The following is a 14,905-nucleotide window of genomic DNA, read 5'->3' on the forward strand; positions in this document are numbered from 1 at the left end:
GGCACATCTCAGATGGCATTGTTTGGGGTCCTAGCTGGAGGCTCGGCGCCAGTCTCCCCGGCAGTCGCAGCAGAAGTAAATACGAGCAAAAGTCAGAAAAAAACTGTCAGAGGAATCGGGGTGTTTAGGGACTTTGGACCTTCAGGCGTCCAGCAATGAATCTGGAACTGCTCGGTAATGAATTAAGGATGAATATATATTTTCTGTACACGTTACTGTTCGTACGGCGCTGTTGCTTTGTACCTATTATGGTTAGCATCGTAAGTTAGCCTAGCATGTTAACAGCAGTCGATACGAGTGTTTGTTAAAATCTCACAACTAATTAGAAACACGCTGTTAAGGTCTCCTAAAAAGCATATTACAATAGTGCTTAATATATGAGATCATAAATATGTAGACGTAAAAAGCTGGAAGTAGTAGACGTAGTAGGTGGCTAATGCTAGCTTCACATAGTGTGTTTGAATTAAATAGGTCTTTTTTTTTTTCTTTTTTTTTTTTTAGACTACAGTTGTTTCGATAAGGTTTTTTTTTTTGGTGTTTCTTGCAGTTTCCTCGCATATTAAGTCGACATCGGACTTTTACTTGCTGGCTTTTTTTCCGTTAAAAAACAAAACAAAAACTGATGCACAGCTTGTCTCAGTGACAACGAGTACTGTCAACATTTTGGGGGGAAAACATATTCACCAAGAAATTACATTAACTTGACTATAAGGATATTTTACAAATATAAAAACAGGTTTAAGCTGCCATTCATTCAATTTTAACTGTTTTCGATTTACAGTATGGTGTAAAAGTATCGATGCAGCCGTCAGTCCTTTATAATTTGCTTCCAATGAATAAGACCTTGTTGTGATGTTTTTAAAGTGGTCCTGAGCAACTCTTCTCCAAGCTGTATGAAGTTTTTCTCTGGATACTGGTTGCTTGTCCACTCATTTTCATTTCAGTTCTAACTCACTTTACTTTCAGGCTTTTGCAAAAATACATTTATTGTTCCCATTTCTTTAGTTGAATTTACAGAAAATACAAATGTTAGCACAAGTTACTAAAAATACCATACATTTATGTTTGTCTGTTTGTTTTTTGCACCAACAAGGTACATTTGCAATAATGGATTTTTATAACCCATATTTTGGCATGGTGTGCAGTGTGTCGATAAAAAAAATTCAGGAATCTGGACAAGTAGAGGGCCTTAAAAAAATGAACCCTCATCTACGACAGATTAACAGCATCTGAAAGTTATGTCCGTAAGCAATAGGGAAAAATCCACCAAGACCTGACATAGGACCTGAGAGATGCACCTGGTACTTCAGTTGATCAGTTTTCTGTCGACTGAAGTCGCATCTGTAACCGGAAGGTCGCCGGTTCGATCCCTGGGCTCTCTGGCCTGGTCGTTGTGTCCTTGGGCAAGACACTTTACCCTACTTGCCTACTGGTGTTGGCCAGAGGGGCCGATGGCGCGATATGGCAGCCTCGCTTCTGTCAGTCTGCCCCAGGGCAGCTGTGGCTACAACTGTAGCTTGCCTCCACCAGTGTATGAATGTGAGAGTGAATGAATAGTGGTATTGTAAAGCGCTTTGGGTGCCTTGAAAAGCGCTATATAAATCCAATCCATTATTATTATTATTATCAGAAATGGTCTTAGTGCATAGGTGGCTGCCAAGAAACCATTCTTAAGGAGGGAGAAAAGGCTGCTGTGTGCTAAGAACTGGACTGAAAATCGGTGACAATGGGCCTTATGGAGTGATGAATCTAAATATACATTATATTCAAATCATCATAAATATATATGGTGGAGGAAAAATAAGGGAGCTACAATGGCAAATGTCTACAGCTATCTGTAAAATATGGTGGAAGCTCCATCATGGTTTAGGCCTGAATTGCAGCTAGAGGTGTTATGGAGCATGTCAAATCATGGAATTATGAACGCAAACAAGTACCATCAGATTTTGGTTAACCGTGCAATATTATCGGCGTACCATTGGATTAGCAATGACTTCATTTTCAGCATAATTCCAAGAACCCCTCCAATACGGTAGAAGCACACCTGGATAGAAGAGCACACAATGGAACACCATCAGTCATGGATTGATTCCCCCCCCCCCCCCCAAAGCCCAGCTCTCAACATTAGACAAGAAGACTGGGGAAATATTCTTGAAGACTGCTCAAAGAAATTACAAGAAAGTTTGTCTAAGAGAGTTCAGGCTTTGTTCAAGAATAAAGATAGCCATGCCAAATAAATAAATAAGAATAGTATGAAATAAGAATAGTATGAACTTGTAACTGTACTATGTTTTAGTACATAGTACACAAAGTACTATGTGCACGTCTTTCTTGTCCTAGGCAGTTGTAATGAAGTCTACATATAAAAGTTTTGGGGTTAGGTGTGGTTTGGTGAGAGAGAGAGAGAAAAGCGAAATTGATATATTAAAAAATAATAAATAATAGAATAACCACTCTCATTATTGGCTTTGTCTGCTATAAGCTTCACAGAAAGTGTGTAATGTGTTCAAGGGCTGCTTAGGATAATTAGCATGATCTCTATTCTAGTTCCTGTTTAAAAACTCTAAGCAGTGAAATGAAGGGGTTTTTCTCTCATTTGCAAAAGAAAGAAAGAAAAGGAAGCAGGGTGTGCAAATCATTTGACTCCAATAATAATTTAATCCTTAAAACATTTATACGAAGAAATTTGGATCTATAGGACCTTCCTCGGGCCTTACTGGTAGCCATGTGGTGTGCAAGTCTTTCTTAGTTTTTTTTGTAACTGTATTTAATTCAATGTATATAAATCAATTTAATATGTATTTAATATAATGCATTTAATATTTAATGTTACTTTATTTGACTGACTGTGACTCTATGAGAATGAAATAATGAGTAGTAAAAGTTTCTGCTCCAGCTGCCACGTCTTTGTTATTAATCTCTCTTTCTGTTCTTCTCTCAGAATCGTTTGGGCAGAACTATCCAGAGGTAAGCCACCAGTTTTTAATACACACAAGCCAATTTAGTTTTTTGCTCTGAAAATCATTGAAACAGCTATATGAGTGTAATTGAATCTTCTAATTTTGAGTGCAGTCAGATTTAAAGCCTTATGTATAGACTTAAGATTTTTTTTGCTATTGTTTGTTAATGTCTGTTTTGATGACAGGAGGCAGATGGCACTCTGGACTGTATCAGCATGGCCCTCACGTGCACCTTCAACCGCTGGGGAACCCTGCTGGCTGTGGGCTGCAACGACGGTCGCATCGTCATCTGGGACTTCCTCACACGAGGGATAGCCAAAATCATCAGCGCACACATCCACCCAGTCTGCTCTTTATGGTGAGAACATGTTGTTTGTTCATTTGAGTGGATACAAGTGAGGGAACCACGTTCAGTTTTAAACTCAACATTTCCTGCATTCTGATGAATTTTTATGAATTTGTGGCTTTCTGATGGGGGTAATATCTTTATTCATGGAAAGGCAAGCAAAAAGGCGAAAAGCGGGCTTTAAGTGAGGTTAAGAGTTATCATTTCTGCTGTTTGAAGTGACCATTTTAGTCACTGTTAAAGAATTCCTCATGGTTTGTTTACATATGTGCAGCTGGAGTCGAGACGGCCACAAGCTGGTGAGTGCCTCTACAGACAACATCGTCTCCCAGTGGGATGTCCTCACGGGGGACTGTGACCAGAGGTTCCGCTTCCCCTCACCAATCCTGAAGCTTCAGTACCACCCCAGAGACATGTGAGTGGCCTGATTGTGTCATTCTGTACACATTACCAGAGTTGTGTAGTTTGAGGTTTGGCTGTGGGTCAGATTTAAAGAGCAGTGATGCTGATTATGGGCTTTGTCCAGTGTAATCAGTCTTCAGGGTAATGATTTTATGCTAAGAAGAAGTGATGTATGTTTTAGGGACAAGGTGCTGGTGTGTCCCATGAAGTCAGCGCCAGTCCTGCTGACACTGTCAGATTCCAAACACGTTGTCCTGCCTGTGGATGATGACTCAGACCTCAACGTGGTGGCAGCCTTCGACAGGCGAGGTGAATACATCTACACTGGCAATGCCAAAGGAAAGGTAAGCTTCAATGTCACTTTAGTCACTGTGTGTTTCATTCACATCAGTGCTTTCCACACGCACTGCTGAACGTCTGTTTGTTTTTGTTTTGTTTGTTGGCATTACTCAGCTCTAACATTCTGATGGGGCTTTAAACAGTCTCAAACCTCCTCCTAAAGCTTTATTTATAGTACTTCATTGATCTCCGCCAGATTGAGTGATGCCATTGTTTGCTTCTCCTAACCTCATTGTCACATCATTTTCTGGAGTTCATGTATGAAAACAGCTCTATTAAATTCTGATATAACACTTTCACTGTCGCGGTGTGTATGATGGGCGAAATCACATCTGAACTGATAAAATAATGAGTGAATACTGAGCTATTTGCACATTTTCACCATTTATATTTCATACTCAAAGCAGTTGTCATCCCATGTTTCTGATGATTTTCTTCTCCCTCTGTCTGCTGTTACAGATCCTGGTGTTGAACACAAACACTCAGGAACTGGTGGCTTCATTCAGAGTCACAACAGGCACCAGCAACACCACAGCCATCAAGTCCATCGAATTTGCACGAAAGGGCAGGTGAGTGGTAGCAGGAGGGCTTTCTGTATGTAACCTGGAGTGATGAACACAGTCTAGAGATCACAATCAAGACAATTTGTTCCAGTTAATTTTTGGTTTTCAGTCTTATTCACTTATATTCTGCATTCTGTGGGCTTTATCCTTCTTGTTAATGCTGAGCTTTTCTCTCTCTCTTTGTACATGTGTCCTGTTTGTTATGCAGTTGCTTCCTAATAAACACAGCAGACCGGATCATCAGGGTGTATGACGGCAGAGAGATCCTGACCTGTGGCCGGGACGGTGAGCCTGAACCTATGCAGAAACTTCAGGACTTGGTAAACAGGTACATCTATGCAGATACATTTTTGGAATAAAAGTCATGCCTGTTTAAGGAGTGAATGAGCCGGAATAGTTTTGCAGAGGAAACTGCAGTGGTTGATCTGACATGCATTCTTTTGGTATGCCAAATGTTTGTGTGGAATTAAAAGGTCTTTCAAATACTGTCGGTAATTTGTTCAGGACTCCATGGAAGCGATGCTGTTTCTCAGGGGATGGTGAGTACATTGTGGCTGGTTCAGCAAGGCAGCATGCCCTCTACATCTGGGAGAAAAGCATCGGGAACCTGGTGAAGATCCTGCATGGAACCAGAGGAGAGCTGCTCCTGGATGTCGCTGTAAGTGCTCTCAACACTGTGCATGAAGATTAAAACACTCAGTTATGTTGGTCTATTTTCAGTTACATTGAGACATCACATATTTTAAAATGACCTTTTAAAAACAAATCTTACCTTTGACCTCTTTCAGTGGCATCCGGTCCGTCCCATCATTGCCTCCATCTCCAGTGGAGTGGTGTCCATCTGGGCTCAGAACCAAGTCGTAAGTGGACAATGAGCATGAAAGCTGAATGAGCATGAATGAACAGCGTTAATCTCAAGTGTTTTTCCTCTTATGTTTGTTATACTTAGCTTTAAATATTCAGATCCAAGGCAGATATTTAAGCTGTGGTAATTTAAGCTTTAATGACTTAACTTGGTGCCATTATTGTGTGAATGTTTTGTTTGCCTGCAGGAAAACTGGAGTGCTTTTGCTCCAGACTTTAAAGAGCTGGATGAGAACGTGGAGTACGAGGAGCGAGAGTCGGAATTCGACATTGAGGACGAAGACAAGAGCGAACCCGAGCAGACAGGTAAGTAACAGGTGCAGCTTACATATGGCCTCACATACTGTGCAATTATTAATTTGTGTAGTTATGACTTCCTTTAGTTTTGTTTATTTAATTCTTAATTAGGGCAGGGCAATATGACCAAAAATATTTATCACAATATATATTTGAAAATTTGTGATAACGATATAACTGACGATATAATTGATTCGAGACAAAACACTTTACAACTCCAGAACTTTATTATTGCAAAAAAAACCCATCAATTTATTTTCACTTAAACAAGCAGCTGGGTTTTTTTTATGTGCATTCAAACTATATAAAAATTTAACAGTGGAAATGCAAATTCCTTGTTGACAGTTTAACCAAAAGACATTTCCAGTGGAAATGGGCCGACACATCCTGAGCATAACCATGTATAATATCCACAAAACTTAAAAAGAGGTGTTTTGCAACATGAAACTGCAGTAAAAAAGAGTCAGATAAGTCTAACTTTACTTAACTCATTCTTCTTGCTACCGTTGATTCATTAATGCTGAATTCTCTCACAGCTGCTCTATTCCCATGTTCTACTGCATGACTTGAGTTTAAAATCCGCTTCATACGCACGTCTCTTAACAAGTGCCATTTTGGAGTCCTTATACACACACAATACGGTAATATTATGTTGAAGCACAGTACGTATCACTCCGCGAGGCTCCTGACTACAGTAGCCGCAATGCTCTGACAATCCATCAAGCGCTGCGGCTTCGTAGCTTACAAAAGTCGTACTGAAACATTTTTTGACAGATTTTTGAGCGCCGGACAAAAACCAAACCAGTTCCACACCACTGAAGTTGCACCATTTTTACAAACCAATTCTGGTTCATCTGTTTCATTCAACGATCCGCTTTCGCCCTTCTCATTCTCCGTTGCCATCATGCTTTTTCCAGCATGTGTGTATGAAAACAAAGGCACTGCGCATGCGTGTTTTACCCATATTCTATCGCGATATTTCATTTTCATATCATTGGCTAACATTATACCGGTATTATCATGAACGGTATGATATGGCCCAGCCCTATTCTTAATTATTAAATGACTTCTGTTTTAAAGCTCTTTTTGTAACATCTTCGCTGATCACGCAGTGGCTTTTTTGAAGTACAAGAAGTGTTTATTTGCATGTAATTTAATATGGAACAGCAGAAGAGTAGTTAATATTTGTTCCTACTTCTTGCTGAATACAGATTAGAGGGTGTGTCTTTAATATGCAGTGGAAAAGTGACTCAAGTCTACTCAAATATCAGGCTATTGGGGTGTATATACAGTATATTCCAGTGTGCTGTTGATTTTAATGCACAAAGAAAACTGAGGCAGTACTTGGAGCTGTGAAAAAAGTAAGCAGATGACAGATTTTTGGTGAAAAGGCTGCAAATAAACTAGATTAAAATTGTCTAAAAAACATTTTGCTTTCTATACGGCTAGATTAATTTACAGTCTTACTCAAAAATAAATTTTTTTTCCAGATGCTCTATAGCCACAACAGTGATGGCAGCTTTTCCGCATGAGATCCATACAATTAAACATTGCATCATAATGCAGAGATGAACTTGTGTCCACATTACAGGTGCAGACGCTGCAGAAGATGAAGAGGTGGATGTGACCACTGTTGATCCCATAGCTGCTTTTTGTAGCAGGTGAGAGCGCTAACAAAGAGTAGAAAGAGATATCATATTTACAAAATCCAAAATTGCCCAATCAAATTGTAAATACCTATTAATAACTGGTAAAAAGGAGGCCTTCCTTCCAACTGTCAATAACGACTTGCTCCTCTTTATAATTTTGAAGGATCTTACCTTACAATGTAAAGTACCTTGGAACAACCGTTGTTTGAAATTAGCGTTGTATTAATGAAATTGATCTGAATGTGAGTGGAAATGAAAATCTTTGTGGTTTCGTCAAATCTTCCAGGTGACCCTTATCTCATCCTTTAACTCATCCAAAACATTTAGTCTTAAGGGTTATGTTTTAACTCACCTCCATGTTTTAAATGTAACATTAAAACTGGTTTAATCATCAATCCTTTAGCTTATAAATCAGGACGACTGGAACCTCTCAAAACTCTATTTTAGCCATCTGGAATGCCTTAAAAGATCCTGCAGGTCTCTAACACACCAGGAAGATGATTATTGTTATAAATGTAAGTTTAAAAAAAGTGAAAAGTCTTATCTGTGTTTGTGTTATTTAGTGATGAGGAGCTGGAGGACCACAAGGCCCTGCTGTACCTGCCCATCGCCCCTGAGGTTGAAGATCCAGAGGAAAACCCGTTCGGTCCCCCGCCAGACGCTTCAGTTCAATCTGGAGCTCCAGAGGACACATTGACTGGTGGTGATAAGAAGCAGCGCCAGCCTTCATCTGAAGGCGGTCCAGCCAAGAAAAAAGCTCGGACCACCACCATTGAACTGCAGGGGGTGCCCAGTGATGGTGAGAGAGAGGAGATAAATTGTTGGTGGTTAAAGTTACAAAAAGAAAATTTCACTTCTTTTCAAGAAGTTATAAAATGGCCTTTTGTCTTCTCTCTCCTCAGAGGTACACCCCTTACTGGGTGTAAAAGGGGACGGCAAGTCAAAGAAGAAGACAGCAGGCCGGCCCAAAGGCTCCAAAGGTAAAGACAAAGACTTCCCCTTCAGGCCGAAGCCCTACAAGGGTGATCGGCCCTCCTTTCCTGTGGTGCCCGATGCCCTGGGCAGCTCTGGCCTGGGAGGAGTAGGAGGAATAGGAGGAGGAGGAATAGGAGGAGGAGGAGGAGGGCTGAAGGGCAGAGCAGAGGGGGGCCAGGCCACAGGTAAGCATGCTACCACCCATGATGATGATGATGATGCTGCTGCTGCTGCCGCCTCTGAGTCTGGGAGCTGTTAGCCCTGCTAGTCTGACTGATGCCCTACCAGCCTGGCCTGTCTTCAAAGCACCCCCACCCCTACCCCTGTACTGCTTCCACCCCTCCAACCCCAACCACACAGCTCACTAACAGAGACCCACCTGTTATAAAGCCACAGTCTGGAGGTTAGAACATGTGCTCATACCTAACAGTCTTTTTAACATGAGATCCAATTCAGGCTGAAAAGATGACATCAGCATACTGTGATTACTCCATACACACCCATCTGTCATAAACACTGACAGACTTCGTCTACAGGAGTAGAACTGTCAGATTGAAAAAATTTCCTAAGTTTATCCTGAGATCCTAATAAAATTCACACCTTAAATTTTTTTTTTTTTAAAAAAAAAAAAAAAACCAAACAAACAGATTTCTAAGAATTAGGATGATCTCTCCAGTTGTTTATTGTTGACCACAATCTAAAGACCTGTGAAGAGCAAATTTGTCCGCAGACACAATAAACTAATGGATGCTTCGGCACATCATTTTTGGGGACTACATAACAAACGTCTCCAAACCTGTCCAGCAGGTGGAGGTACTGCACAAGTTAAATTGGATCCATGTGTTGGGAACATGGCCTTTTTGTAATGGGTGTATGTGTCCTTAAAGCAGTGAAACTATGGGGCAGAGAGCCACTGTAGGTGATGCAAGGAAGATTGATGAAAATAAAATAAGTGAGAATGAAGTGAATTTAATTTTAATTCTTTCATCTTATATTATTACCTTTTATTAAAGAAAGATAAAGACTTTGTGGACGCTATTAGGTTGACCTCTAGTTCTGATTTACAAAATTTGAGGGCAGTGGGGCCTGAATTTTTCCAGTGTTTGAAGTAGTTTGAGAACCACTGCCTTAATGCATCATCTGTATTTGGCAAGTTATTTTTTTCTATGATATTATAATTATTTAAGCTATAACACATTACCCGCAGTGTGCAAGACATTTCCCTTCAGTTTGTGAAGCGTTGCTGTGTTTGATAGATCACATGGTCAACTTTAAAACATATATTGTTAGGGACACTCATGTGCTTGTTTTCTCTTAAGGATTTTTTAGGGACTCCTCCACTGCAGGCATAGTCAACATTATGTTTGCTTGATCCTGACATCTTTGGCTTTTGTAATACATATCAAGTAAATTCATCAACACAGAGAAGTATTTTTAACATCACAGTTTTATTGCATTGTTTAGCTGCTCAGCTTTCACATCAGCCTAACTGCGGGGTCACTCTGGGCACAGCTGTCTTGCTTTCCAGCTGTCGGAGCTGATCGCACCCACTGAAGATAATGATTGTACGAAAATATTTCCTGGAAATGGCTCAGTGCTTCTCATTGCTTGAAACAGTTGTAAGGTCTGTTCAGCTTCATCAAGATGCACAGGGCAGGTTAGGAGGGCAGGAAGTCAGGCAGAGCAGGTGGCTTTTCAAAATAAAAGATGATGGGTGCTGTTTGATGGATGGTTTAAAACTGCGTTGGAGATGCACACTGTGTCTAGTCCAGGGCTAAGTGAACAAATTCAAACAAACACAGTTTGTTTTTAACTAATTGAACAGGTCTGGTGAACAAAGGAGTCCCTGGATTATTCCTTTGTGCAGAGCCTGAACCTGTTATTTGTAACAAGTGTGGGCTTGTGTGTTTGTGGACTGAATAGTGTGGGAACAGCTACAATGACAGTATCTTAGAAATGACACACCTGGCTGGCCAAGTATGAATGCCAACCTTGAATTGACGTCATCACAGTGATAGAACCACTGCTGACATTTCCTCTAGCTTCTCTTTGGCCTAAAATGGGATCTTAGAGTTCAGCGTTTTGTTGTTTTTCAATAAATGAACAAAGTGGAAATCTGCTCCCAGAATTTCGTCAGGCTGTCATTGTAATTTCACTGCATTTCAGGTCAGAGAGCAGAGCTTTAATCAGCAGTTATAACAACTGAACTTAAACTGGAACACTGCTGTCGGGAACTTATCAAACAGCACATTGAAGTGGCTGCACGACAAGCGAGCATTAAATGATAAATACATTAGTTTTCTCATGGGAAACAACGACAGTGGCACACAAACTAAATACAGGAAAATGACCGAAACGTAATGCTGTGATCAGTCTTCCACAGATATTTGAAAAAGTTGACTGATTGTTGAGTTTTTCCCCACCTTTGTTATTCCTCCCCGACTGTGGCTTTTCACAGGTATAACCTCTGCTAACTGCAGCCTCGCTCAGACTAATCTGCCATCATTTAAATTTGTTGATGTTGGGCTGTGGTTGGCAGATGGGTGTTGACGTGCCCGTTGATGGGATGGGTGTAGCTTGTTTCCCTGTGGGCTAGCTGACAAGTCTACTTCCTGCTTGGCCTTTGACCCTCCTGCTCCCACTCCCGCCTCGCTCCTTGGGCTTTTCATGTGATATAAATGTTTGTCTGCAGTGTTGCTGCTCAGATCTTGAGGGTGTGAGTATGTCTGTGTGTGAGAGAGTGAAAGAGATACCAGATGACGGTATACATTTTTTTTTTTTTTTTTTTTTTTGTATGAGTAGCAGGTGATGGCTGAGGTCCTGTGATTCACGCTGGTCTCTTTCCCCACATTTAGTGGTTTGTGACTTTAATCACATTCAACAGATTTTTTTTTTTGATTTTTTTTAAATTTAGCTTCCTTCTTTTTGCTTTCACTCTTACAGCCACTGAAACGGAACATTTCCTGAACAGATGTTACATGTCATATGATTAAAATCCTTGCACCGCTTCCAGGAAGCGTTAAAAAGTAGCCCTGGACCTGTGACAAATTAATTTGTGTGTGAAAACATTTCTCTTTAGAAGTGTTTCAGCAGTCATTACATGTTGTACATTGTGCTGAACTTATCCAAGGAAGTTCCACTCTTACAGGCCACACTGCGTATATTTTCACAGGAGGAAGAGTGAATCTACCAGCCAGTGTGTATTTACTAGTTGTTTGAGAATTTGTATTAATTTAATCGTAGCCAGAACTTTTTTGTGTGTGTTTTACGTCCATGCTTCTGGTTAATACTAAATCTAAACAAATATATGGTTTGTAGATGTGGGATATTTAAAATACTTAAAATTTTAGATGACCGAAATATCTGAAAATAATTAACTTGATTATTAAATATTAACCAGTAAATTACAATAAAACTAAACTAAAATTAAACAGGTGTTGCCACAGTCTTGCATCCTTCTTATCCAAATTTTTTTTTTAAGTTTTCCTCCCTTCCTGACTCAACCCTCCCCCATTTATCTGGGCTGGTGGTCAGAAACAACTCACTCAGACACACACACACATTACAAATGACGGGACAGTGATTAACCTTCGAGTAACTGACGGCGAGTTTTTTTCTTCTGCAGGGAGTCTGGTCACACCGTCGTACAAACAGCACGACATCGGAGGGATGGACTGATCCAGCTCTGTGTGTTTGTGGAGGAACATCAGCAGGCTCAAAAGAAAGAGACACAAATCCTGAAGTGGTGTACAGACTGTGAGCGAGCAGCCTGTTTGGTGTGCAGACTGTTTTCTCCCCCAACCAGAGACCAGCGTCACAGGAAAACTCGTCAGCCCGGTTCTCTGACCGGACCCGTGAAGCGGCCGAGTCGTCACAGTAGAGGTCACACGTCCTCCGTAGGATTTCATCATGTATAGAACGTCTGTGTCCTAATAGTGTGTGCGTTGTCTTGCTTGTCGTTTTTATACGTATTAAAACATTCTGATTTATAAATAATGATTTGAACTTTGACTTTAATTTCAACTCTGAGCTTCTGGCTTGTTTTGAATAGCTCCTTACTGAGGATTGAAGGCTGAGGCAGATGAAGGTTTTCATGGGTTCAGTATCTGTGAGCCAATAACAAAAATTTTAGATGTACAAAACATGCCGACATGTTTGGTGAACAGCCGGATCTGTGTTGCAACAGTCTAAGCAAAGATGATTCAGCTGATCCAGCCAAAAGACATGATCCCTCCATTGTTTCCTGGGTCCTCCCAGTAGGACATGGCCCAAACACCTTACCTAGAAGGTAAGCACTGTAGTCTTAAGCCATTCAATCTACGTGGGTTCATCCTGTGGGCCCACCACCTGTAGGATGAGCGGGAGGCATCTGGCACTTTGTGGATTGTGCGGCGGTTGAAAGTGGAGGTCCTCCTCAGCCCCTTAAACATTTCCTTCTATACATTTTAAAGAGGAGATGATTTTACCAAGACAGTCACGTGTCCACTGGTAGATCACGGCCTTATGAAGGAGTTTCTTAACAATATAAAAAAAAAATAGTATTATTGTTCTCGTTCGAAGAAACTGGTTTATTTAAGATTGGCAGCAGTGAATGAAAACAGTACAAATAAAATTACATTTAAAGTCTAAAATAAACATTTCTCAGGTGGTGAGTCATCTGTGAAACACCCTGAACTGCACTACCTTGCTTGAAAGTGTTTGAGGATTAAAAACTTGCTGGCTTTACGGTAACACCTGTAACAGTTGATGCTGTGTTACATAAACTGTTGAATTGAATCACCGAAATAAAATGTTTTCAATTGAGCAGAAAAAGTAAATTTATGTGGAACTTGGTAAGAAAAAAATACTTTAATTTCTTTTATCCGTGTTGCTTTTTGACAGTCATGGGGTTAGGAAATATCATAAATGAAAATTCTGTGCAGCATAATAAAAACCTGATACCTGTATCTGAAAATATGTAAAAAACAAACTAAAGACTTTTTTTTTTTTAATATGTGTGCAAATTCACACTCGTGACGATCAAAACTGGTGTGATTAGAGATCTTGTGTCTTTCCTGTCTGCATCTCTTTTGCAGTCAGGTCTTTGTTTTCTTGGAAATTGAGATTTACTTGTGTTGAATGTGCAGCAGAGGACACTGTTAACATTTTGAGGGAAGCAGCGCCACCCCCGGCTTCAACTTGAGATTTACTGCTGCTCCACACCATGGATCTGGATTTATTTTTTAAATATTTTTTCCAGATGCACAATATTAATTCATATTGGTACCAAGAGTATACTTCTTTGTTTGATTTTACCATAACATGCGATGGTTATAATTCCTTCCTTCCTTCCTTCCTTCCTGGATCCAGATGCTCATTCACTGAAAAGGTAAATTACTTCTGAGGGAAATTTCCAGATCTATATTTTCATTCTTGGGCTCTACTAAACTATCCTTGCATGATTCACAGTTTAAAATAATTCCTATTTTTCCTTAGGGCCTGGGTGCAGCCCTTCATTCCATATAAGGGACAACATTTCAGAGCCAAGAGCAGAAAAAACAGTTTGATGTTTCAGCTTTTTATTCGCAGGTTTATCCTCACTTTCATCCTACACAGACCTCATAATTTTAAACTTCTGCACGTTTTATCTGAGTATATACAATAATAACAGCATCTGTCTGTGTGTGTGTATGCATGACAGCAAATAACAAAAAGCATAATCAGTCTGTTTCAAGTTCAGTTTTATTCATATAGTGCCAAATGACAACAACAGTTGGCTCAAGGTGCTTTGTATGGTAAAGTAAAGATCCTACAATAATACAAAGAAAAAAGAGAACGCCCCAACAATCAGATGACCCTCTTTTAGCAAATGCTTTGGTGACAGTGGGAATGACAAACTTCCTTTTAACAGGAAAAAACCTCCAGGAGAATCAGTCTCAGGGAGGAGCCATCTGCTGCGACTGGTTGGGGGTTGAGGACAGGACGACTGGACAAAGACTGTAGAGTGTCATATTTGCTTTTTTTTGACTGTCAGCAAATCAAAGGTCATTTTTTCGTGATGGTTGCTGGAGCTGAATGTTGATATCTTTTCCAAGAAGGTATGGCACAAAGTCAGAATAAGTAACACCATAATAAACAGAAATGAAGTGTTACTAACATTAGCTATGACTGCCAGTGTTTACTTTTAAAGGAAGGGTATTGTATTTTTTTATATATATATATTTTTAAATTTGTTCTTTTTCTAAACATACTTTACGAAGTTTGTAGTGCAGTAAAAATCAGATAAGAGTACCACGACAGATGTTTACTTTAATTAAAGAAACACTTTGTAGGAGTAGGCCATGTGTTTGTAAGTAATTGAACAAGAATAAATTGAACTTCAGCTATGTCATTTTATATTACAGTGCTTTTCTAACTAGGCACCTTATTCTCTTGAGAATATGTTCTATAAAGATATAATGCCTTTTGACCTTCAGATCAATGTATTGAACTTGAAGAAGAGGTCAGAGGGCAATGTTATAGGGCTTGTTG

The 14,905-nt window shown here is 40.0% G+C and overlaps 1 protein-coding gene across 2 annotated transcripts; it reads left to right on the top strand.

The window, feature by feature from the left end:
• The first annotated feature begins 16 nt into the window (after positions 1-16).
• On the top strand, positions 17-12,394 carry rbbp5 (retinoblastoma binding protein 5). Of its 2 annotated transcripts, none has more exons than XM_040004670.1 (14): positions 17-174; positions 2,942-2,967; positions 3,146-3,318; positions 3,581-3,721; positions 3,890-4,052; positions 4,507-4,616; positions 4,819-4,938; positions 5,115-5,268; positions 5,399-5,470; positions 5,663-5,780; positions 7,363-7,432; positions 7,984-8,219; positions 8,323-8,580; positions 12,021-12,394. In XM_040004670.1, exons 1-14 carry the CDS (start codon positions 156-158, stop codon positions 12,071-12,073), a joined length of 1,713 nt encoding a protein of 570 aa, XP_039860604.1. In that variant the 5' UTR covers positions 17-155; the 3' UTR covers positions 12,074-12,394. The 2 variants fall into 2 exon arrangements, with proteins under 2 accessions (XP_039860604.1, XP_039860612.1); XM_040004678.1 differs by having other exon boundaries at positions 18-174; positions 8,323-8,400.
• The last annotated feature ends 2,511 nt before the right edge of the window (positions 12,395-14,905 follow it).

This window comes from Simochromis diagramma, unplaced genomic scaffold, assembly GCF_900408965.1.
Source record: "Simochromis diagramma unplaced genomic scaffold, fSimDia1.1 OVJJ01000320.1, whole genome shotgun sequence".
Taxonomy (NCBI): domain Eukaryota; kingdom Metazoa; phylum Chordata; class Actinopteri; order Cichliformes; family Cichlidae; genus Simochromis; species Simochromis diagramma.